Here is a 24553-nt window from a genome sequence, read left to right as displayed (position 1 = left end):
ACTTTTGCATGTCACAGAATAGCGATACGGGATGAAAATGACATCAAATCCCATTTTATTAACAACAGACCCGTAGATAATATTCCACACTGTTCATAGCTGTTTATTGGTTATCGCTGTAAATTACTGTAGTCTATGCATCATGCCCCTCGAAATGACGGCACACTCTCTGGTACCCCTTTCAGGAGGCCCAGAAGCATTTTGGAGTGGCTGTCATGTGACTATCCCAGGATATGACTTTCCCAAAGTGTGTCAGGTAAGCTAGCTAATTTCCAGAGGCTTAGTTTTTGCCATTACAGGTCATTTTAATCCAATTTAACTATTGTAATGCTTTAATAGAGTGCCAAATATTGCAAGTCAACAAAATTTCTTGACTGAATCGACACAAAACACGCTACAGCCATATGTCAAGTCTTCAATTAATTTAATTAATATTCCGTTCAATTCAAAGTAGTGCTGTTAAGCATAAAAAACTGTCACTTTGGGGCCTTGAATGAATATGTATAAGGTATGTCGAGAAATTAAAATCAAGAATCCATTCACAACTATTTTGCTATGGATGTGCATTAGTTGTTGACACATATTTGTTCTTTGTTTAGTTTACCGGCCAGATTGAATTGAGCTGCATTATTTTAGATTAAAAGTGTTATTATCTCGTGTCTGTCCTCTTGCCGGATGTAGCGGTCCTCATGTCAGGGCTCTCAGTTTACATGATTCATACGGGGGAGGGTGTGACTTGTTGGCGTTTCCCTGCCTGTATAAAACGAGAAGTTTGCGAAAAAGAAAATACAGATGGAGAAGGCCAACCGGCTCTCAGTGTCACAGAGAGTCCCCGTGAGCCTCCGCGACCACTCCTACGGTGTCCTGTTGTCACAATCTCAACCGGCATCATGCCCGCGGTCTTTGTGCTTTGTCTCACGGCCACTCTGGCTTTATTAGCCCGATTCGTTGCCGCCGTGGGGCCGGTCGTCCGGTGCGAGCCATGCGACGCCGTAGCGCTTCTGCAATGCAAGCCTCTGCCCAAGGACTGTGCGGTGCGGGTGAGGGAGCCCGGCTGCGGCTGCTGCATGACGTGCGCCCTCGGCCAAGGGCAGGCGTGTGGAGTGTACACGGCGCGCTGCGGCTCAGGTTTGACCTGCCAGCACCAACCGGGGGAGAGCCGACCCCTGCAAGCGCTGCTGGAAGGAAGGGGAGTGTGCACGAGTGAGAAGTCTAAAAAGCTCAACACCGTTCTCGTTCCGGCGCAAAAACAAGGTAGGCACCTGTGCGCCTTGCGCAGCCCATGTGGTGTTCTTGTCCAAGCTATGATTTGGCTCGATCGGATGTGGCACACGGGACAATACAATAATAATAAGGAAAAAGCATTAGGTGTTTTGTATTAGTGTAGGTATACATCGTTAAGGAACAAGGCTGTGCAAAATACGCACCATGATGGCAACTAGCACCTTGCCATTAGTTCGGCATATACTGCCTGGCCATGCTCAATCTCCACTTCTTGAAGTTTGAGTGAAAGTTTTGTACCATGCACGCAATGCTGAGTCACCGTACATAATAAACCTGGCAGAAATATCGTGATTTAGCAGGTTTTGTGTTTGGGTCACGCTCACAAAAGCGCATGCAACAGCACGCGGGCCCCACCACATACACATATACACGCGCGCACATACACGACACACGCAAAGCAGCATTGAAAAAATACAGATGCTAGTAAATATCCATCCATTCATTTTCTATGCCGCTTATCCTGATTAGGGTATACTGTAGCCTATCCCAGCTAACTTCAGAGGCGGGGTACACCCTGGACTGATTCAGGGCACATCTAGTCAAACAACCATTCACACTCACATTCATACCTATGGTCAATTCAGAATTGCCAATTAACCTAATGCATGTTTTTGGAATGTGGGAGGAAACGGGAGTACCCATGCACAACATGCAAACTCCACACAGAGATGCCCAAGCGGGGATTTGAACCAAGGTTTCAAGATCTCCTGACTGTGTGGCCAACATGCTAACCACTCAGCCACTGTGCGACCCTTGCTAGTAAATACGCAGCACATATTCCCTTGGCAATAACAAACCCTCCCAAAGCACACTTAGTGAGCACGTTTTCTTATTTAATCTTTGTATAACATAAGTCTCACAGTATTTGGTGTGAATGACCACTTGCTGCTCACAGTGGTGAGATGGCACACATGCCACCTCTATGTGAATACACACAGCTGTGTGTTTAGACACTGCTGACGTCAGGCCTGCAAGTCTCTGTGCATTTCTTCTCCTTGGTTATTTGGTTTGGCTGCAAGAAATGTGCACCCAGCAGTCACATTGTCACACAAACACATAAATCCATCCGTTTGCATTCACTTTTGCAGAACATCCCCTCAAAAATCAACCTCTGCTTTAAGAGAGAATGCATTCTTCACATGCCTGCAAGCCTTTGCATGACTAGCAGAATAATTAAATTATTAATTTTGTACAGCATATGATATTGAGAGTCACAGGTGTGCAGGAGCCTATCCCAGCTAACTTTGTCCACATGGTGGGGCACACTGGCTGCTAGTAATTGGAGAGGGCTTAAACATAAATGCACACTAATTTAGATAATCTTTTCCAGTGGAGGTGAGAAAAGGTGGAGAAATTCTAGGTGTGCAGCGTGCCGACTGGGCAAAGTGTTGGTTTCCACAGCAAACAGTCCCTCGTTTCAGAGCAGACTTAAACTCCTCACAGTAATAGGCTCCCCGCACCCACAGTGTGTGCTGTTCCCAACTGCGCTATGATGACAGATGGCTTCATCTTGAGTGTCTTAGGTTTTTAAAGGTCATAGCAACATTTAAACTTGTGTTCATGTTTTATAGAAAGTAATGCTGCGGAGGATAGTAAACATGGGGTCAATAATGTGTCTTATCTATCACGATGAAGACTGTCCTCTGTCTTCTGACGTCCCATGTTGTCTGCAGCTCATGTTGTTGACATCCTGTGTTTTTTTGAGTTCTGAGCAATCTGAGATTGTGAAGCTTCACCACATCATAAAAGGATCAGGTGTTCAAACAGAAATGGTGGGATGTCATTAGGGATGTACCAGTACGGCATAATCACGGTTTGGTACTAGGGTTGGTCATCATTTGAATTTGAATGGTTCAGGTTCCGATTCCTTGTTTTCATTCGGTTCCCAACGATTCTCGATTCCGATGCTTTTAAAAGGCAAGTTCATAAAAGTTTGTATGGTTTAAATGAGGGTGCTAACCAGAATTCTTTTCGGATGAAATGTCTGAACTTTTGCATGAATTGTTTAATGATATGAATTTTTTAAATCAACTTTATGATGAATTTGTTACAGGGCTATTTTCAACCAGCATATAAATATCAAAGCATTCAACTTGAATGTAAATGTTATGAAGTTTCTTTGTACAGGAACACACTTTTTACAAAAGATGTTTACTTTTGAAAAGTACTATACTTTGTTTTTTGCCTCAATGTTGGTGTAAGCTATTTTTTATGACACCCTTATTTTGTTAACACAAACAGGATATAGCCCAAGGTGCTCTTATTTTGAAGGCCGGAAGTGTGTTGAGAAGGCCCCTTGACTGTTGCTAACAGATACTGTAAATTTTTTTGTCTCACTCCCATTTCTTCTTTTTGCATTTTGAAGCTGGACTTGGAGAACTTCCTTAAGATCCAACAGTGCAAAATGTAAATTCTTGCAATACTGCACCTGGTCTTTTGATCAGGAGTGTATCTGAACAAAATATCAACATCTTAAACTTGTGTTATAGGTGACAAAGCAAATGAGTGTAATGTCTAATAATATCTCATTACTAATGAATTTTCATTTTAGAGTAGTTCGAGGTGCCAATTAAAAATGAGCTGTGGGCTGAAAATGGCCTCGGGCCACAGTTTTAACACCCCTGGTTTACAATGTATATTTTTTAGGACAGTCTGCGATTGGCTTGAGACCAGTTCAAAGCGGATACCCCGCTGGGACAGGCTTCAGCATACCCGCAACCCTAGTGAGGACAAGCATGGATGGATTTTTAGGAAATTCGTACAAGTGCAACAGTTTAAACAGTCTGAATTATTCTTTTATTTTTAGAAAATTGAATTTAATTATTGCTTGAAGTGCAGCACAAATAGTTCCAGCTTGTGCACTGTGGACTGATCAATGTTGGCATATTATTTTTGTCTTATCCTCTTGTCTTTGTCTGTTTACATATTTCACCATGAAGGTGAAGTGTTCCTGAGCAAGAGACTTGAATGACGGAAGAGGGTGTGCAGGCTCTTTGGCATCATCGCGAGCGATGACTCTTGCTCGCCAAAGGCCATGTTTATAGGCCAGGTGTAATGGATGCCAGGAGGAATGGCTGTGTGAGTAAACCTCACATTCAGAGTCGTGCTGGAGATTGCACTGTATTTCCGGAATACAATAAATAAATATTCAAAAATAAAGTTGCTCAAATCTCATAAACATCGATAAATAAAAAGAGGCAACATTTTAACTGTAAACACTGAACTAGTGCACTCGCACAGTGTATTTACGATTTTTAATCAATACTGCCAATTCAAAAGTAGCAGGTTGTAATGCAGAAAACAGTTTTTCTGCAGTCTCTCCTTTTCATCATAAATATTGCCAATTGTGCTGAACGCCCTCTCATTTGGCACAGGAGAGCATGAGAGGTATCTCCTGGCCTGAACAGACAATCCCTGGAAGCGTTTGGACTTTTCATCCCATCACTTCAGTGCGTCCCCTCTTCTTCTATCTAGGACAGGCTCCTGCAGGTATGTGCCCAGTTCCTCCAGGATACCTTTGGAGCCTCTTCATGACCAGTTGTGTTGAGCATTTCATCAAAGACATTGTCCAGCAAATTACCAATTTGCTTTCTGGTGGAGCCTCCCTCATCAGCGCTGGTGCCACAGTCTTGTGGTGTGTTTTGTGCAGGCATGACCGCATCCTCAGTTAGCCATGCCTTGGCCTGGGTTAGAGTCTCTGATGACAAAGGGTGCTCCTTATACCGTGGGTCGAGGAGACATGCGAGTACCCCCTGTTTGGATCCAAATCACCTTTGCAGTCTGCTTCTCCAGGCTCTCCAGCATGGTCTTTCGGAGTGCCTTAATTCCTCGACTAATGGGTCCCCCTGACATGAGCAGCTCCTTCAGCACACTGATATTTGGTATAATTCAGGAGGCAGAGGCATCTGCTTTGCTTAATTCATTGCTAACTTCTTCCAGTGGTGTTAGAGTCTCAACCAGATTGGCCACCGCCACCACGAGTTTCATATGGTTGACACAACCTGGAGTATTGATTGCTGGGGCACCCCGACCTCCACCTGGATGGCAGAGAGCAGCTGCTGTGCAACGGCCACGTGCAGGTTGAAGTGTGTGGCCATTTTTTTCATTTTGGCCAAACTGTCTCCTACCATCCTCTGTGCATTGAGCCCATCGTTGAAGCACAGTTGGAGTGTGTGGGCAGTGCAGCTCAGATCAAGAATCTGTGCCATCCTCATGCCTTTCACAATGTTGGCACCACTGTCCCTCAGTACCAAGTGGACATGCTCTGTGTCGATATCCCATTCTTGAAGCATGGTTAGAAAAACCTGGCTGATGTACTCCCCTGTGTGGGACCCTCTTCCAGTGTTGATCTATGAAATGAGCTGTGAGCTCATGAGTGCTTCGGTGGACCCGGACCAGCAGTCAGTTGTGAAGGAATTGCAGTTTCCAGCATTGTCCTCTGACAGAAGTTCTTTGATCTTCTCTACAACCTTTGTGTATATTTCAGACATGAGCTGAGGACAGAAATACTTTTCACTTTGCATTTGTATCTCTGCTCTGCCGTTGCCAGCAGTCGTTTAAATCCAATGCCCTCCACAACTGAATAAGGGAGAATATTGGTCGCAACCGTCTCCATGATGAGTTTGTCCATGTCCTTTGACCTCTGGCCATTTGATGCCCACTTTGTGGCCTTGTCAAACACTTTAGCAATCGTGCACTGTGTTCGCTGTGGTTTTGGTGCTTTCCCCTGTGTCATTTCAGCCTGCGCATCTTTAAATGCCTCTTTGCGATTAACTTTTAGGTGTTGCCACAAATTTGTTGTGTTCTTAACTTTTGCTGGTGTTGGAGCCCTGGCTAACGTGCACACTGCAGATGTTGCATCTAACGGCTGATGAGTCTTTTGTGTAGTGGCTCCGCACCTTACTCTTCCCCTCTGCCTGTGAAATTGAAAAATATATATTTAGTGCATTTTAATTAGCATAGAATTTAATACTATAATTAACCATTTTAAAATAAAAACAAGTGGCTTCATTCGGCTGAAAGTGATAATAAATGACCTAATGTGAGGTGCTTTTCAACGAATACATTGTGTGTTTATAAAAAGGCTTATTCACAAAAACCATAGTCATATTTACTAGCTATTGAAAAGTTCCATCTGCAGCCACTGATTATTTGCAAACCGTTAAAAAACAAATGCTGAAGCAAACATTAAAAATTGGAAAAAAAAGTTAACTACAAACAAAATAAGAAATAATCAAAACATGCACCATGTTACTGGACTTAACACAAGGGACTAAATTACATTTTATGTAACAATGTACCTTACAAAACATGCAATATATCAAAAACTATATACAACTATATATAACTTGAAACATTTTCAAAATGATTTCCATGAAGACATTCACTTGCTAACGTATGAGCCCCTGTAAAACCTGCACGGGGGTATGAAGTGAAGTAAGACGCTGTGCAGTAGTCTTATATTAGACAATGGTGGACATGTGGATTAACAGTTGCAGCTATATTATCTCACAGAGATGCAACTTACACAACGTTAAAACGCTGTAATATGTTCTCTAAAACTTGCGTGGAAAAAAAACTAAAATATTCTCCTTGACGTGCCCTGACTGCGTGGCACTAAAGTGTAGTGTTGTATTGTTTCACAAAGACACAGCTTACGATGGTGCAGTCGTTCTTGTAGAGAGAGAAGAGTAGAGGTGAGAGGACACATCCTTGGGTCGCTCCAGAGTTGGTAGTGGTGGTCTTGAGGTGGTTACCTCTCGCCTCACCTGCTGTGTCCTGCTTGTCAGAAAGCTTTGCAAAACTAGGTAAAAGTAATGTTAAATGTACATTTCTCCATTTCATATGTCATGTTTGTGGTACTGTTTTTTGAATGTAAAACTGTTTTACTGCTCCATGAGTACAATAACAAAAAAGGGATTGCCCTCCAAGCATAATTCCCATTACCCCAACCCCTCCCCCTTTGCAAAACTGGGTAAAAATGATGTTAAATGTTAATTTTATTGGGCGGAAAGTATACATTGGCCACTGGTGGATTGATGGAAGGGGAGTTGGGAATCCCCATTGGCAAAGCTTCACCCAGGCGCTGGTGTGTTTTCCTCCGCTGCTCCCCCATGATCATTTCGAAGTATCCTTGAGTAAAATATGCAGTATTATTAAGTAAGGGTACAGAAGCAACTTGTACCTTAAGTTGCTGTGTCATCAGTCGGTGAATGCGGTAACAATGTCAAAGCGCTTTGATTCCTTGAAGATAGAAAAACACTACACAAGTTAAAGTCAGTTTACCATTCACCACAAGGCATTGAGTAAAAATGTGTTGCATATTGTTTAATAGCCATTCATTGGTTGATTTGTGAGTGAGAAGAATTACATGTAGAGGGTGGTAGAGTTCTGAAAATGGTCAACTACAGTTCCTCACACCATTTTCCATAAACTAGAAACCCCAAATTCCGTATAGGCCAACTAACAAATACAAACACCGCTTGTATAATAAAATGTTTTTCATTTTGCATTTCAATCACAAAGGAACCATTCTCCTCACCTCTGAATCAGAAATGGTATCTGTTGTCTTATGTCATCCTTAGTGAACCAGGAAATGGCCTGATAATATACGGTCCATATGGGAAAACAAAGTTTAAGTCCGCGCTCCCTCTGGAGCCGTTCTCGTCATTTCAAAGATAGTCAAGCAGAAGTGGGAGAAAGTCTGTGTTTTGCAAATCTTGAGTCAAGTCTCAATTAAAGACATGCAAGTCCAAGTCAAATCTAAAGTCAAGACAAGACAGTTCAAGTCTTGTCCGAAGTAATAGGCTTCAAATGTTTTAGTCCTTTGGTAACATAAGCACTGTGTAGTGTTTTTAATTTTTAATTTCACAGTTTCACTCACGGTTTTTCAAAAATATATATTAATTAATAAATCATGCTGTTTAGTGGTTGAATACGGCCTATTTTTGTTGAAAACCTGCATATTTAAGCAAATGTTACATATTTTTGCCTAATTTTCAAGAATAAAAAACTGAATGAAGTAAAATGCAAATATAAGGCATATAAAGATGCATTCCATGATGATGAAATGTAGTATTCTACACTGGTCACTAGGTGTCAGTCATGTTACTGTAATGTTTGGTGAGACACCACAAGACTTGATCAAAATAACCCAATATTTATGTCTTTTGTCATTTAATATGCATGTTTTACACTACATCCTATTAAACGATGACATTTATGATGTATGATGCTATTCATGTGAACATGCCAAAAATCGTGATCTTTATCAACACGAAGATGCAATTGATGTAATGAAACCGATTAAACTATGGCACTATGAGATCAGAGCACCGATAAATTAGATACCTTTAATGGTTTTATTATTGTAGTTATTTTAATTGTTTAAAACACTATTTTCACATATTTTCTATGATTTAGTCCTGTTTTTTCAGTTGTTGTTTATTAGCTTGGCTATATTGTAAATAACGTGGCTATCCCTCAGTACACTTTCGAGTTTAAAGTAAATAAATATATTGCTTTGATGTACTGTATTTTTATGCTATGAGCTATGCTATGATTTTAAATATATGGTCGTTAATAGATGTGATGCATTCAATGAGGCAGATTTAGTGGGAAAATGTCTTGTCTTGTTGGAAATGACGTAACAGTCTCGTTAGTTGAATGCTTTTGAATGGGGACACATTTTACTCAACACACTCACTGAAAATCTCAAGTATGTTCAAGTCTAGTCTGCTTTCAAGAGACTAAAGTCCGAGTCAAGTCCCGAGTCAGCGATGTCCAAGTCCAAGTCGCGTTACAAGTATTTGATGACAGTGTCAAGTTGAGTCTAGAGTCATCAAAAATGTGACTCGAGTTTGACGCCAGTCCAAGTCACATGACTCGGCTTCACACCTCTATAGTCAAGCATGCACAATGAAATCCAACAAAACAGACTTTTAATATTCTATGATAGTACTGTACTGACAAAAGGTGCAGCCAGATGCATATACAGTATATATATACATATACATATATATATATAAGTATAAACGTCTTCCCTCACCCACCCCCATCTCCCCTGGTAGGGTGGATGGCTGTTCATCTCAAGCTCGGGTCCTCTACCAGAGGCCTGGGAGCTTGAGGGTCCTGCGCAGTATCTTAGCTGTTCCTAGGACTGCGCTCTTATGGACGGAGATGTCTGATGTTTCTCCAGGTATCTGCTGGAGCCACTTCTCCAATGTGGGGGACACGGCCCCCAGTGCTCCTATGACCACGGGCACCATTGTTGCGTTCACCTTCCAGGCTCTCTCCAGCTCTTCCTTGAACCCTTGGTATTTCTCTAGTTTCTGGTGTTCCTTTTTCCTGATATTGCCATCATTGTGATGGCTACATCGATCACAATGGCTGTCCTCTGCTGCTTAACCATGATCATGATGTCCGGTTGGTTGGCCACAACCATCTTAACGGTCTGTATTCTGAAGTCCCACAGGATCTCAGCCCTCTCATTTTCCACCACCTTGGGAGGTGTTTCCCATAGTGATCTAGGGGTCTCCAGTCCATATTCTGCACAGATGTTTCTGTACACTATACCGGCTACTTGGTTATGACGTTCCATGTATTCTTTTCCTGACAGTATCTTACACCCTGATGTTAGGTGCTGGACTGTTTCAGGGGCTTCTTTGCACAGCCTGCACCTGGGATCCTGCCTGGTGTCGTAGATCTGGGACTCTATTACTCTGGTGCTCAAGGCGTGCTCCTGTGCTGCCATGATTAGCGCCTCTGTGCTGTCCTTCAGTCCAGCCCTCTCTAGCGATTGATAGGACTTGGTCATATTCGCCACTTCAGCTATCTGTCGGTGGTACATCCCATGCAGGGGATTTTCCTCCCAGGGCCGTAGCTCAGTTGGTAAGGCATCCGCCTTTCACCCAGGTGGTCCGGGATGAGGATTGTACAATAGGGCATACATAACACATCTTCCAATTGGGTCCTTAGGCAAGATCCTTAGTGCTACCGCCTAACTACCTCATATGATGAGTGATACAAAAACAGAGAGACCTCCGGCTCAGACATCGCCCGGGTGAACAAGGTCTGCGTCAGGTGCTGAGGAACCAGGGAATTATAGCGAGAAATGGGCGACTGGAACATGAAACAGACGGCAATGGACACAAAATGCGGCAAGATAAGGCAATGTTGGAATGCTACTGCTCTAGTAACCCTAATGAGCGGGTTGTGTGTGTGTGTGTGTGTGTGTGAAAATCTATAATATTGCAGAAATATGACCTACCTGTAGATGTCAATAAAAACCTGAGCAGTAGTATGAAAGAAACTTTTTTCTTCTTTACAGTGATATCAACGCTTAACAACCAACATACAAAATAATACTTTATTGACTGCAAGTATTTACACAATGCAACATTTATTTCAGTAATGGCATTTTTAATACATTTCATAGTCTATAACCTAAATCATCATTATAACTGACTTATAAGAAGAAACTAATTAGCTTAAAGCACTGCTTCTCAAATAGTGGAGCGGCGTCACAGTTCTCCATTTTGTTGCATTTTCCTAGTTTCAGTTCCGAGTTCAGTCTGTACAGATTAATAGATATTATCAGTTTCTCAATAGTATTTAAAATCTGGGGGGCGGGAAAACATTTCTGTCCCCTGGGGGGGCATGACAGAAAATAATTGAGAACCACTGGCTTAAAGCTTTACAATGCAATGTTTCTGATTCTGCTCACCATCATGGTGGCCAAACGCAAAGTGGATGCAGAGCTGACAGTCCTACTCAATTCTAGTGTCGTAGGCACAGACCCTTTCTCATAACCCATTTATATTGTACCCATGCAGACCATGGCCGAAATCAGGAGGACGGCTACGCCAACAAGACAGCCACAATGACCGTGTTGCCCGGTTTATCAACTGTCAAGGCGGGGCAGAGTCGAGGTGTGATGGACACCAGGACCTCATTACACAACAAGCTGATCAAGAAAGATCAGAACAGGAAGACTCACAGCTACAAGGTGGAGTCGGTGTCGGAAGGAGCCAGTATGGATATGCAAAACTTTTCGGTGGAGAACAAAAGGGAGACTGAGTATGTAAGTCAAATCCAATCGTATCAGGAGGATTACATTTTCTGATATACATGAACTATTCAACAAATCCTGCCATGATGTAAAGGAGAGCTAATTACAGAAATAAATCAATAGTCTTTCATTGTTATTGTTTTTTAGTCTAAATTCAGATTTACTTGTACGGCATAATGCTTTACTCACACTGTCTATCTATTGAACACTTTTAATACTTATTGTTGCTGTCTGATGGAAGTCTTTTTCAGGAGCTCTAAATATACAGCTATTACAGAAACATAGTCCATAAAAACAGCCCATACACAAATGCTATTAGACACGCGCCATTTTAGAATAGAATAGACCTGTATTTCACAGCCATCCCTGCACTGTATGTTGTACATGTCATGTTCTGAGAAGTTTACATGAACATATTTATTGTTTCTGCGCCCACTCGAGGACATCTGTGTCAATGGAATTTGTCTCTCGATGTCAGTGTTTCCCCGAGGTTTACAGCTTTGAGATAGTGGGTGGGCTTTAGGAGCGTGGCTTACAAATACTGACACAAACACAAGCATGCGCTCAGCATAGGCAAGTGTAATGCCGCCGTTCCTCCAGTTACTTTTGTGGTGCACAGGTTGCCTGTGTGAATGTGTGTGGGCGGGCCATCTCCCACACTATGTAGAAACAATTGTGTGTATTCATCCAAACAAACAAAAAATTGAAATGTAAAAAAAAATGAATTACAAACAAAAAATAAATATTTGCAAACCAAAAATAATGGATCTGAACCTCAAAAAAAGAGATGGCGACAAAATTATTTTACCCAAATTACAAAAAAACTGTTACGACTTGTGCAGGTAAGGACCCCAGACATAGAGCCACTCCACACAGTTTGAGTGCAAAAATAGTCTTTTAATGAACAAAAAGGCAATGGGTCTGCAAAGCAGAAAAATGGTGAACATCATAAAACTGAGATAGACGATCCAAAACTGGATAGCAAAAAATAAAAGGCACCGTAGATAAACCAGTGAAAAATTCTAAGGCTACTAAAAATGGAAAAGATAGGGACAAAAGAGAATACCTAGGTGACCAGGACAGTGTAACAAGGCGCTAGGAGGACGGGAAACAGGCATACAAAGATGCTAGGCTGGAACAGGAACAAGAGCTACAAACGCCAACAAAATAGGCAAAAGAAGCTGACAGAATTCCTCTGTGTCTCAGGTAGCAATGCAAGCAAAGCAGTACAACCTCCTCCCCCTCCTCCTGTAGCCAGGTAGCTAAATACCCCTAATGGCAAAGTGGCTCCAAGTGTGCCACGTTACACCGCCCTCTCATGAAGTCACAGGATGTTAGGGGAAACAAAAAGGGAAAAAGGTCACCAAGGTAACACAAACAGAGGCAACACAACAGAACCTAAAAAAAAATGATACTATACTATAACTAAACTATACATTTGTTTGTGTTTCCGGAAGTTTTGTTTGCATTTGCGGATGTTTTGTTGTCAACTAGGCCTGCCACGCTAATCTAAATCAATTGACCACACGTTAAATAAAAACAAACTTGATCATTTTATATATATTGATATATTGACATGTGCATGCATGTTTGTTTTCCTCCTCTCTCTCTACCAAACAGACTGGGTGCCTCTTGTCAGCCAGCCTGTTTGGTAGTTGCGCCTCTGTCTCAACACATGGGCGTGTTGGTTCTATAGCGGAACGAATGGAGTGAGTGAACCCTCCTATCAGTCATTCAGTCGCTTTAGCCCAATAAGGAGAGGCGAGCGTGTAGCTGTGCGTGTTGTATGTTGCAAGATCGAATACTTTCTTCGTGCCCTTCGTGTATAAAACCCGACCTGATGTCAATTTCAGCCATGTTTGTGCATTGTCGTTTTGTGAAAAAGTTTGTGACAAAGACAATAATGTAAATATTACAAAATGGTGGAACTGCCGTAATTCCCAAAGTATAACACCTCATTGTGCACCAAACACATTTTGCTGCATCCAAAACATGTACTTTGACCAAACTCCGACAAAATGTTAAACACCTCATTAAACATAAACAACATATTCCACTAACAATATTGAGAAAAGTGACTCAAGGAGGTGTACATGCAAATGAGCTGACATCCGCATTGACACACAATGTGAACTTCAGAATATTTCCAAGTTATTTCTCAATTTGTTTTGTCAATATTCACATAATAATGAAAGTGTCACTGATTAAAAATCAGAAATATGGCTTCGTGTCCATGTTACGCATTACGTTTTTGTCTTCTACTGATCTATTTTTTCGAATCAATACACTTCGGGAAATTACTGTTTTACATCACGTTTCTGCGGGTTTTATTTAAAGATCTTGACATTCCAATTACAATGTTAAATGTAAATGCGCGTGACAGGCCTATTTGCAACTCTTAAAGTTAAACTCTTGTGGGCGGGGCCTCCTCTGACCAATATTAGAAGCCTTTTTATTGGTCAGTGTCGAATGCTGAGCTGACAACAGTAATAATTACTTTGCTTGTCTTCTAATCCTGTGATATATGGTAAATGGCTGTTCTTTAGACTGTACTTAAAATTAATTAGTAAATAAGTGGAATAAATCAATTAGAACAGCAGATTATCTTCTTGAATCTTTGCAATTAAGGTAAAGGAAATGAATGCCAACAACAATAGTTTCAGCACATTATTTATTCATTTACATGTGTCAAAAGATATCTGCTTCCAAACCATTGTTAAAAGTTATTATTCATTTCTTTGTGGTTTTTTGTTCTTCATATTGCTTTGTCAGTCATTTTTTTTTTGTAAACAAAAGCTGAATTTAAAAAAAAAAAAATTTTGGTAAAAAATAATGAACGTAATAATAATTTTAAATTCATTATTTTTGTTTGCACATTTAAAAAAAAAGAATTTGATTGGCTAAAAAGACATTTTTTTTCTCGATGTGACACAAACGTGTACTGTAAAACGTGTATTGGAATGGCCTCTTGTTTGTGAAATGTTAAATTTCACAAACCTTCATAATAGAAAGCAATAGCAAGACTCCAAAATAATCCAAATAGTAAAAATAAGGACGTGTCATTTAATTAATATGATTTATGCCTCTGCACGCGATACAGAGTGCTGAGGAGAAAGAAACGCGCAACCATGTAGAAACGGAAATAACATGCTATTGTGTAATAAGATAAATACGATCAGGCTATTTAGTTTGTTCAATAAAAGGGCAATAGATAGACATGTTCTAAAGTTATCCCTCATTGCTCTTGTGATCTGGCGCCATATATAAAATAAAACACAAATGAAATTAACTTGACCTTCTTGAGGAGCAACGTGTGCCTTAATATAATTATTGAGTAATCACGGCAGGGTTTCCCCTAGGATTTTTGAAGCTGTGGTGGAGGGCTGCATGGGAGGTGGACTGCTGCCACTGTAATTAACTGTAAATACCTTTCTCTCGGTCTTTCCTTCCTCTCCTTATATGTCAAGTGCTAACAGGGCAGACAGGCGATTCCAGTGCACGTTTTTCAAGATAAAACATAGTGAAACGTTTTTATGATATTTGAGATTTGATTTGAAATTTTACTTCAAAGTAATTGCGGTCATTATGTAAATAATAGGCTATGCATACATCACACTTTTTCAGGCTACCTTTAAAATGACCATGTCCCAAAGATCTACAAACATAGAGAGTATATATATATATTGTATATCTATATAAATATGAGTATGTATGTACATGTATATCAGGGGTGCACACATTTTTGTCAGCATGCAAGTTACAAATCAAAATGATACCTCTTACTATAAAACATATATCTGGTAAACTTTGAAACTGCTATACTAAATACTAATGATTCGTATTTCACATTCACGGTTTCAAAGTTTACAGGTCATCAAAATAGTTCATATCATTCAATAAATTACAATTCAATTCAATATGGAAACAAAGATAATTACACATAATTGCTGAATAATTGCGCACATAACCTGACTAGTATGTCAGTGAAAATAGCTACGTAGCGTTCGTTATACTTACACTCGTGGATTACGTCCAATTAGCATTTGCTGTCAAACGTTACAATTATAGAGAAAACAGCAGGGATTATGCAAAAGACATTGCAGCTGAAGCTTTCGGCAATGGGCACATTTTCCACTTAATCATGAAATAGTAGTTTGACAAATGAGTGTGTAGAAAACACACATTTCTATAGTGGAGTTCATGATGCAAAGCGCATAAAGGACACTTTTTTTCTACATACTGTAACTAGCCGCTACAAGTGAACGGCTAACTTTTGTTATAGATATAGACATCCTACCGCTGAGTTAGTTTATCCATAATTGGAATAATAAAGATGAATGCATTATCTGTGGCTGCGGACATCACTTCTCCATTTGCTTTGCCACAGATGCACAAGTGCGAATCAGGAGGGGGCTTAATGTCAACTGACTTATGTCATATGACATCTACAAAGTGACATTTATGATGTGTTTCACACATTGACCCACGCTACCGTCCCGATTGCCGTAACGGGCACACTTGATATAGCATATATACATTCATGCAATTTGTTATTTAACATTGTTTTCAGGTAAAAAAAAAAAAAAAACGTTTTTAAGGTGTGGAAGCTTATATAATGCTGTGGCGGTGCGCCACGATCAGTTACATGTTGCAGAAACCTTGCGCGGTTTATTGATATCGTTTATGTTCGTAGGAGCTTTTAACAAGGAGCATAAAAGCAAAATGACGTCACAGGCTAACAATTTCATTAAAGCACCATTTACATTTTACATAAAAATCTTTTAATAAAGAATTCATTGGTTAAAATTTAGCCACCTGATTGACCCTCAATTGACCGTAAATATATCTTTAAGTAATGCAAAATACATGCATTATATATATTCTACAGCAGTACTGTTTAACTCAGCGCTTGGCTGACTGTGGCAGAAATATGTATCGTCTCCACATTTGCACTCAAGAGCTCAATATACAAACAACAGTTTGACTTAGTCATTATAACCTCTCTCGACAGCACAATTTGTGGTTAACCCTGCACATTTCACCTTCAAGTTATCCGCTGTTGTTTAAACATCATAAATTCTGATTACATACAGTATAATTAAACATGTAACCCAGAGGAGGTTACTCCTTCTTTCAGTACATTTTCAAGGCATATCCAAAAAAGACATTTTTAAAGTTAGCAAAAAAATGTACAATGAGTGTACAATGTTGACGTCAGTGGAATCATTATGCCATGTCTTTCCAGGGCCCGTGTCGGCGGGAGATGGAGAGCATCCTAAATAGTCTCAAAATCAGCAATGTACTCAACCCAAGAGGCTTCCGCATACCCAACTGTGACAGAAGGGGTTTCTATAAGAAAAAACAGGTGACTAACTCACACTCTTTTTCTCAAACACAACCCTACAGACATGCAAATAGACCTGCCACGTGCCTGAACATTTCTAAAGAATCCTCACTAACTCATCCCACCCACCCACCCACACGTGCACGATCCCCCTTTTTTTTTTGCTGCTCCGGTTGCCTTGACAGCCACATCAACACCATATTATCTGAATGACTAACAACCATGTATTACTCCAGTAAATGCACTGCAGTCGTCTGACTCATGCCTCACAGGAAATGAGGTTGGTCAGGTGTGTTTGTGGGTGTGTGGTGTGGGAGCATGTGGGGGGTAGGGATGTAAGAATGTGGCCTGGGAGTGTGTGTGGTATGGTAGATGTGGCGGCAGGGGAATGTATGGATGGTGCTTGTTTGATGGTGGTAGTTTTGGTGTAGGGAGGAGTGGGGTGCTGTTGGTGAGGTAAAAAACAAATAGTGGTTTAGTTGTTCTTGTCTGCGGTACAGACCTGGGCCACCCAAAGTCAACCCATTTTGGACGATAGTGTCAAGAAAACAAGGAAGGCAAAACTTGTTTCCAGAGGCCACTTTTAGGCATTGACTGTGCTATTAAAATGGGCCCACCACTATGTTGCTTGTTTAAACTAAATGACTAGTTTATATCAAAATAGCTGTTCTGTAATTGAATGGTAAAATTATGTCCGTATTGTGTTTTGTTTTCTTTCTGACATGCCAGCAGTGTGTCCATCCTGTCTTTGAAGGGTAACACATAAGATGAGGGACATATGTGAAAGATTCATTCTACGTTTTTTATTTTCAGTCTACATATATATGAGAAAAAAACACAATTTGTAATCAGTAAACAAAAACAGAATGAAAAAAAACCCCTGCTACATGAAAACAGCTTAAGATAATAAAAAGCCACTGTTTCACTGGAGGGTGGAAAGAAAGGTGAAACAAAGGATGTCTTGCTGGTGTGTTAAATTAATATCAGTCTTGTGATGTCTGATTAGAAGGATCTCTCTGAACTATAGCCCATTCTGAAACAGCATGAGTCACCAAAACTACCCAGATGAACCATGATTCAGAGATCAACCCAAGCCATAACGACACACATAATAAAAACAACCTCTGAGAGTCTAACCTCACCCTTTCCCAAAGTTCCCAAAGTGTCGTCTCATTCTGTCTTGCAAAATAAGACCTGCCATTGTTCTTTTTCAGTATTCTGTCAGCAAATATCGACCAGGAATGTGTCAAGTCTGGTCCTAATCTGTGTACTTCATGTGTGTGCATGTGTGTGTGTGTGTGTGTGTGTGTGCGTGTGTAGCAGTGCGCCAACCCTTATCACTCTTTACTGGGAGAGTCAGTGGGGTGTTGTGTTAAATCTATCCAAGGGAGTGTATCTTCCCAGTGAGTTGCAGATTTATGACCGGACACACGGTGAAGAGGAGGACCATGTGAACTGTCTAGGGTGACAATACTGTGTAAAAAGAGTAGCAGGAGGAGGTGTGGGAGAGGGAAGGGTAAGGGGAAGTTTGGAGGAAAGGTCTAAGCAGAGTAAAAAAGTGCCGATAAACAAGGTTATTTGAAACTGAAATTTTAACCTAGTTGATTTTTATGTTACGAAAAGCGATTAGCCCTCACAAATTGCTTGGCTTGAACTGATTCCTCATAGGTAGGAAGTAAAACAAACTAAAGAAAATCCAATCCAATTTTATTTTTGGGTTAATGACAAGATTGAGTCTTTCCAACATCACCGTCATCTGCCATACAAGCCTATTTGCCAAACAGATCATGAATTTGTGTGTCGGTTTCTGTTCCTGTTTGGAGTTCTGCATGTTGTAGTCATGGTTTATTTGTTTCAGACATGACTAACAAAGTTACTAGAACATGAATACTTTGTGGCTCTTCTGTAAATTGACTTCAAAAAGAATAATTTGCCAAACTAGTACCACTGTGGTGGAAGTACATGTCTAATAATTACTATTACTTATTATTATTTTAACCATAAGAAAACATAACCGTGGTTCGGGCCGCAGAGACATCATACCTGATGGATAGAAGCTCTTAAACGGGCAAGGCAGTGAAAAAAAAGTGGTAGAGGCAACTGTGACATATGACGTGTCATGGCCACCACAACTTTTACTCGTTGTATGCTTATAGTTTTTGCATCTTAGACACTAATAAGACATAACATAGACTCATACATTGGTATTGACAATGTGTTTCCTGCGGTGGCCATGCAATGTTACTGGTACCTAGTGACCATTGTAGAATACTACTGTAATGCCGCTGTTTGTGGTTAAGGAAAGACTCATGATGGACTTCAGTTGCTTTATTAACAAGCAGAGAACACATGCAGTGATCATTCACACAGGAGCTGCTGTTGGCCACAACTCTCACCACTCTAACTAGCTGATGTCGCACGTCAATTCACAGGCCCCGCCTCTCAAAGGCGCACACAACAAATGGCAGTTGTTACACAACATATCACATCTTCTGAATGCCTTAAATTTTGTAATTTTGTTCATTTAGCCATTTTTAGGCTTGAAAGTGCTTAATTTAGGCCGAGAATACATACAATTTGCTTAAATATGCATATTTTCATTACTAATAATAGGCTGTAATCAACCACGAAACAACAATTTTTATTATTATTCCGATTTTATTATACAGTTTTGAAAAATCACAATAGAGTGAGGGCGTGATGTTCGAGCTGCGATGTAGTGAGGGACGACTGTATATGGAGTTTGAATGGATTGAAAGAAGGATTTTTTTTAACCTTCATTGATAAATACAGACCACAAAATCATAGCCAAATCACGCGCAACCCGGCTCGAGACAGTTTTTCCCTTACCCTTTTACTCAAATCAAACTGGCTTCATAAAGAATAGATATTCATCCAATAACCTCCATAAACTCTTCAATTTAATAAACATAGCACAACTGGACAAAAGAAATCAGTTATTCTCTCTTTGGACACAGAAAAAGCATTTGACAAAGCAAATTGGCAATTTCTCTTCCACACACTCTGCCGGTTTGGTTTTGGAGAATCGTTCTTCCATTGGATACAGACACTCTACACTTCACCTAGAGCCACAGTAACCACCAATGGGATCACTTCACCTAGTTTCACACTGCACCAGGGAGCCTGACAGCTTTTTGCTTTACTCATCGAACCACTTGCAACAACAATACGCAACAATAATATCAAAGGAATCTAAGATGGGAAAAACGAATATAAAGTTAGCCTGCATGCTGATGATTTATTATTGCACCTACAAAACCTATACACATCATTGCATTCTCAGTTATTAACAGTTTCTCCCCTCTTTCCAAGTTACACATTAAACTGGTCACAATCTTCATTACTTCCACGTATTCAAGACTCGTGGGAACCCGCAGCCCAAGCATCCTTTCCCCTCCTACACTTAGGCAATATAAAATACTTGGGTATTAGCATTTTCTCCAGGCTCTTTCATTTGAACTCCACCCAATCACTCAAGAAAATACACTCCTAGAGGCTGGAAAAATCTCCCGCTACAACTAACTGGCAAATTGCTGCAGTAAAAATGAAAATTTTCCCTCAAATTACTTGTTTACTAAGATCTCTACCGCTCCCGCTGATAACTGGTTTCAATCACTTGACACCATAACCACTCAGGAATTATTGGAAAAACAAAAAACCTTGCATCTCGCTCTCAACATTACAAAATAGCAAACAACATGGAGGCCTCGAAGCACCAAATTTTATATACCTTGCTTTTTGGATTCAAAAACAATACCACAACAAACCATGGATACATTTAGAACAGAGTCAATGCCAGAAAACATGAATTGCGGAGCTCCCTTTTTTACCCCAGTCAATCAAAAATGTGAACTATTTTAAATCTATCAGCATATCCACGACTCTGACAATGTATCACATAAATACACACCGACTTTCAACTGCTCAATTCCGTGATTTCTTTACCACTTTGGCACCAAAATGGATTCACTCACCTTCACCACTTGTTCGAAAATAATCCATTCATATCCTTTCATACAGAAGTACGGGGTTGGGAGAGAAGAATGTCTCCATTATCAACAAAAAACTAAAAACTATATCTACACCACCACCCCCTTCAGTAATAGACCACATTTTGAAAATCAAGAGCAATAGAAAAGTAAGATCCAAACTTGATAAAATAACAACTTCAAAACATCAAAATGCACTAATGTCCACAAAATGGGAAAATGGTCTTGGTATATCTCCCAACCCCCAACTTCTGGACAGACATATGCAAAAATATTTTTTCCATGACAGTAAACACAATATACAACAATATTATACAATATAAAACTCTTCACAAACAGAAAGACGATTGCACAAAATAAAATGATCAGACACAGACACCTGTTCACAATGCACTTCGGCTTGCGCAGATGATTATTTGCTTGCCACATGGGTCTGACTCCTTCTGGTCATCAGTAACTGGCAACCTATCAACCATCTTGGGCTGCGGGATCCCATTAAATCCATCACTGTGTCTTCTATTATGTACACTTATAAACAATTCACTAAACCAGCTACATAGAATGAGAGAAAGACTTATTAATAATGTTATTATTGTATTTGTTTTATTATTCATTTTTTGCATCTTGTTTGTTATTATTTCTCTCTTATTTTGTTTTTCTCCCAAGGCATAGTTACTTTTATCTTATTTATAATATCATATCGTATATACTGTATATACTGTATATACTGTATATATAGTTTTTTTTGTGTGTGTGCTCCTCGGGGCCCCTCCCAGCATTCCTCCCCTGCACTGAGCTAGCCGCTAGTGACAGCAACGCCTCACAGGCATACGCACATATGCACAGGCATACAAAGGGGGAAGAAAAGAAAACATACACTATAGGGTAAGCACAATGCCTATTTTAATGCACAACACACAAATGCAGGGAGAAACATGGGAAAGGGGACAAAAATAGGAATTAGGATTGTTTACGGGGCGATGTGTGGCGGCTTGTCTGGTCTTGGCTGTGGCGTGCGGGTGTGTGTGCTGGGGGTGCTCGGGCTCTGCCAGCTTTTGGTGGGCTGAGCTCACCAAGGGGTGAATAGCAAACAATCTCTGCCAATCTCTCAGTCAACCGGTCAGTGAAGATATGCAATATTAACTATATTTATTTGTATTTATTATTAATTTTTCAATTAGTATTTTAAGGTTATTGCCTGTTGTGCCCCAGCAGACAGGGTAAACAGTTGTCTATTGGGTTGAGTGAGGTGTCAGCCAAAAGTTCAGAGTTGTGTCGGTAGCACGGTGTGGCTAATGCAGTCAGGCTACTTTGTTGGGTAATATGTGGAAAATATGCGTGTCTGACAAAAGTGATGAAATTCTGCAGCAGCGGTCAGTGCATCTTCATAGATGTAAGGCTTAGTGAGAACTATTTACCATTGCCAACATAACAGGACCAGTTTTTGTATGACCATTTTTATCTTCATCTTTAGCTACGTAGATGTCATGTGACATCAGTCAGCTGACATTAAGCCCCCTCCTGATTCGCTCCTGTGCCGCCGCCGCGGCGTAAAAAAATGTGGAGATCAGATGTCGGCAGGCACACACGGATAATGCAACTTTCATCTTTATTATTCCGATTACGGATAAACTAACTCAGCGATAAGATGTCTTTATCTATAACAAAAGTCATCCGTTCGCTTATAGCGGCTACTGATGTAGAAAAAAACTCAATTGTTGAACTCTACTAATATAGAAATGTGTTTTCTCCAAGTTTGTTTGTTAAATTACTGTTTCATGATGAATTGGAAAATGTGGCCATTGCTCAAAGCTTTTTAATATGTTGCCTTAACCACAGCTGCATTGTCTTTTGCATAATCCTTTTAACTTTGCGTGTACAGTATCTGTAATGTTGTATAGCAAATGCTAACTGGATGTAATAGCGTTATGTACAGTAGCTATTTTCACTGACATATTACTCAGTTTATATTACATTACTATTTACAAATTATGTGTAATTATCTTTATTGTTGCAAAACACTAATAATTAGTATTTAGTATAGTAGTTGCAAAGTTTACCGCTTTGATTTTCCATATGCTTTATGTTTTATAGTAAGAGGTAGACCATCTTGATTGTGTGCACCACTGATATACATGTACAATGTACACAAATACTCATATTTATATATACAATAAATAAATCAATGCATAAATACACCCTGGGCTGGTCGCCAGCCAATCGCAGGGCACATATAGACAAACAATCATTCACACTCACATTCATACCTATGGACAATTTAGACTCTCCAATTAACCTAACATGCATGTTTTGGAATGTGGGAGGAAACCGGAGTACCCGGAGAAAACCCACACACGCACGGGGAGAACATTCAAACTCCACACAGAGATGCCCGACGGAGATTCGAACCGAGATCTTCCGGATCTCCAGACTGTTTAGCCAACATGCTAACCATCTCGGAGGCTCCGTGAGGAAAATGGGGAGAAAAATTCCTCCGACATTACGACAGAAGATACTTCAAATATGGTTTTGTCACTTCCACGCTAATGCGCTAAACCACCACGATGTGTGCGGGGGGACTTTGTTGTTCAGTCATTTTGGATTAAAGTTAAAGTTTAGACAATAACATTGTAGTAGCTATTCCCATCCAATTACTTGTGTAAGACTGGATTTTCAGCGCTGACTGCACACTTAAACAATGGACGACGAAAACATGCTGCGCCTGTCACTCACGCTCATCAAACCGCACTATTATCTTCTTCTCTGCAAAACCAACTCCAGGCTTGCACTGAGTATTCATTTTGTGTGTTTTGTACAGTGTTTTGATTTGATGTTGTGCTTATACATCCGTAAATGATTATAGCATTAGATTACTATAAAGTCTGCCAAGTTTGACATAAACAAGCTGGTCCACGCACTCAAGAAGATTGGGGACCACTGCCTTAGGAGACATCTGAGCTGTGTTGGTCTACCTTGGCTACACAACAACCTATTTTTAACTGCAGTTAAATTAATTGGTTCAGTACCCCAGTTGAGGCTACGCATAGCCCATGCTGACCCATTCATTACACTCATCTGTCTCTTTCTCTTTTCCGGTCTACCGTCCACACACACTTTTTCTCCAGTATTAATTTTAGGGAGTAATCACTGCAGCCATCCACTCCTTTTTGATTCTGTCAACCTCTGTTCATCCAACCCTTCAGGCCACCTGGCCTTTCCTTCCTTTCTTTTTTTGGCCAGGAATCACCCTGGATAGGGTTGCGAATAGGACAAGAGTGTCTGCGGCTCTGTCTGTACCAGTGTGTGCACGTGTGTGTGTGTTAAGAAGAAAGTGGTGGAAAGAACAAAAGCCCTGACTCTTTTCTTCTTCCCTTACAGAGGGATGTGTGCAAAAGTGTTCACCAATCCCAATAGCTTTAATGAACCTTCCTTGGGGACCCAGACAGCTATTCTGTCCCGACTACATGCTTTGCTCCTTGAAATGACCCCTTGTCCCCTCTCACTGGACCACGATGGCTCTTTGTGTGGTGGGGTATTGTTTAACATGTATTAGTTTAACAATCAGTACCAACACGCCTACAAATATGATCGACAACTATCCATCCACCCATCTTCTTTGCTGCTTATCCTCACTAGGGGCATGCTGGAGCCTATCCCAGCTGACTTCGGGCGAGAGGCGGGGTACACCCTGGACTGGTCGACAGCCAATCGCAGGGCACATACAGACAACCATTAACACTCACATTCATACCTATGGACAATTTAGAGTCGCCAATTAACGTAAAATGCATGTTTTTGGAATGAGGGAGAAAACCGATGCACGCACGGGAGAACATGCAAACTTCA

At 40.5% G+C, this 24553-nt stretch overlaps 1 protein-coding gene across 1 annotated transcript in view; it reads left to right on the top strand.

Annotated features, from left to right (window-relative positions):
- Positions 1-801: 801 nt before the first annotated feature.
- The window catches only part of LOC129188994 (insulin-like growth factor-binding protein 3), a 34875-nt gene continuing 11123 nt past the window's right edge, over positions 802-24553 (top strand). The window contains exons 1-3 of the mRNA XM_054790191.1: positions 802-1254; positions 11118-11365; positions 16599-16718. Of these exons, the coding sequence (XP_054646166.1) occupies positions 891-1254; positions 11118-11365; positions 16599-16718 (732 nt within the window). The 5' untranslated portion in view covers positions 802-890. The remainder of the gene's footprint in view (positions 1255-11117; positions 11366-16598; positions 16719-24553) is intronic.

The sequence above is a fragment of the Dunckerocampus dactyliophorus genome, chromosome 10 (genome assembly GCF_027744805.1).
Source record: "Dunckerocampus dactyliophorus isolate RoL2022-P2 chromosome 10, RoL_Ddac_1.1, whole genome shotgun sequence".
NCBI lineage: Eukaryota > Metazoa > Chordata > Actinopteri > Syngnathiformes > Syngnathidae > Dunckerocampus > Dunckerocampus dactyliophorus.
Note: the sequence above shows the minus strand (reverse complement) of the source record. Positions and strands in the feature narration are given on the sequence as shown.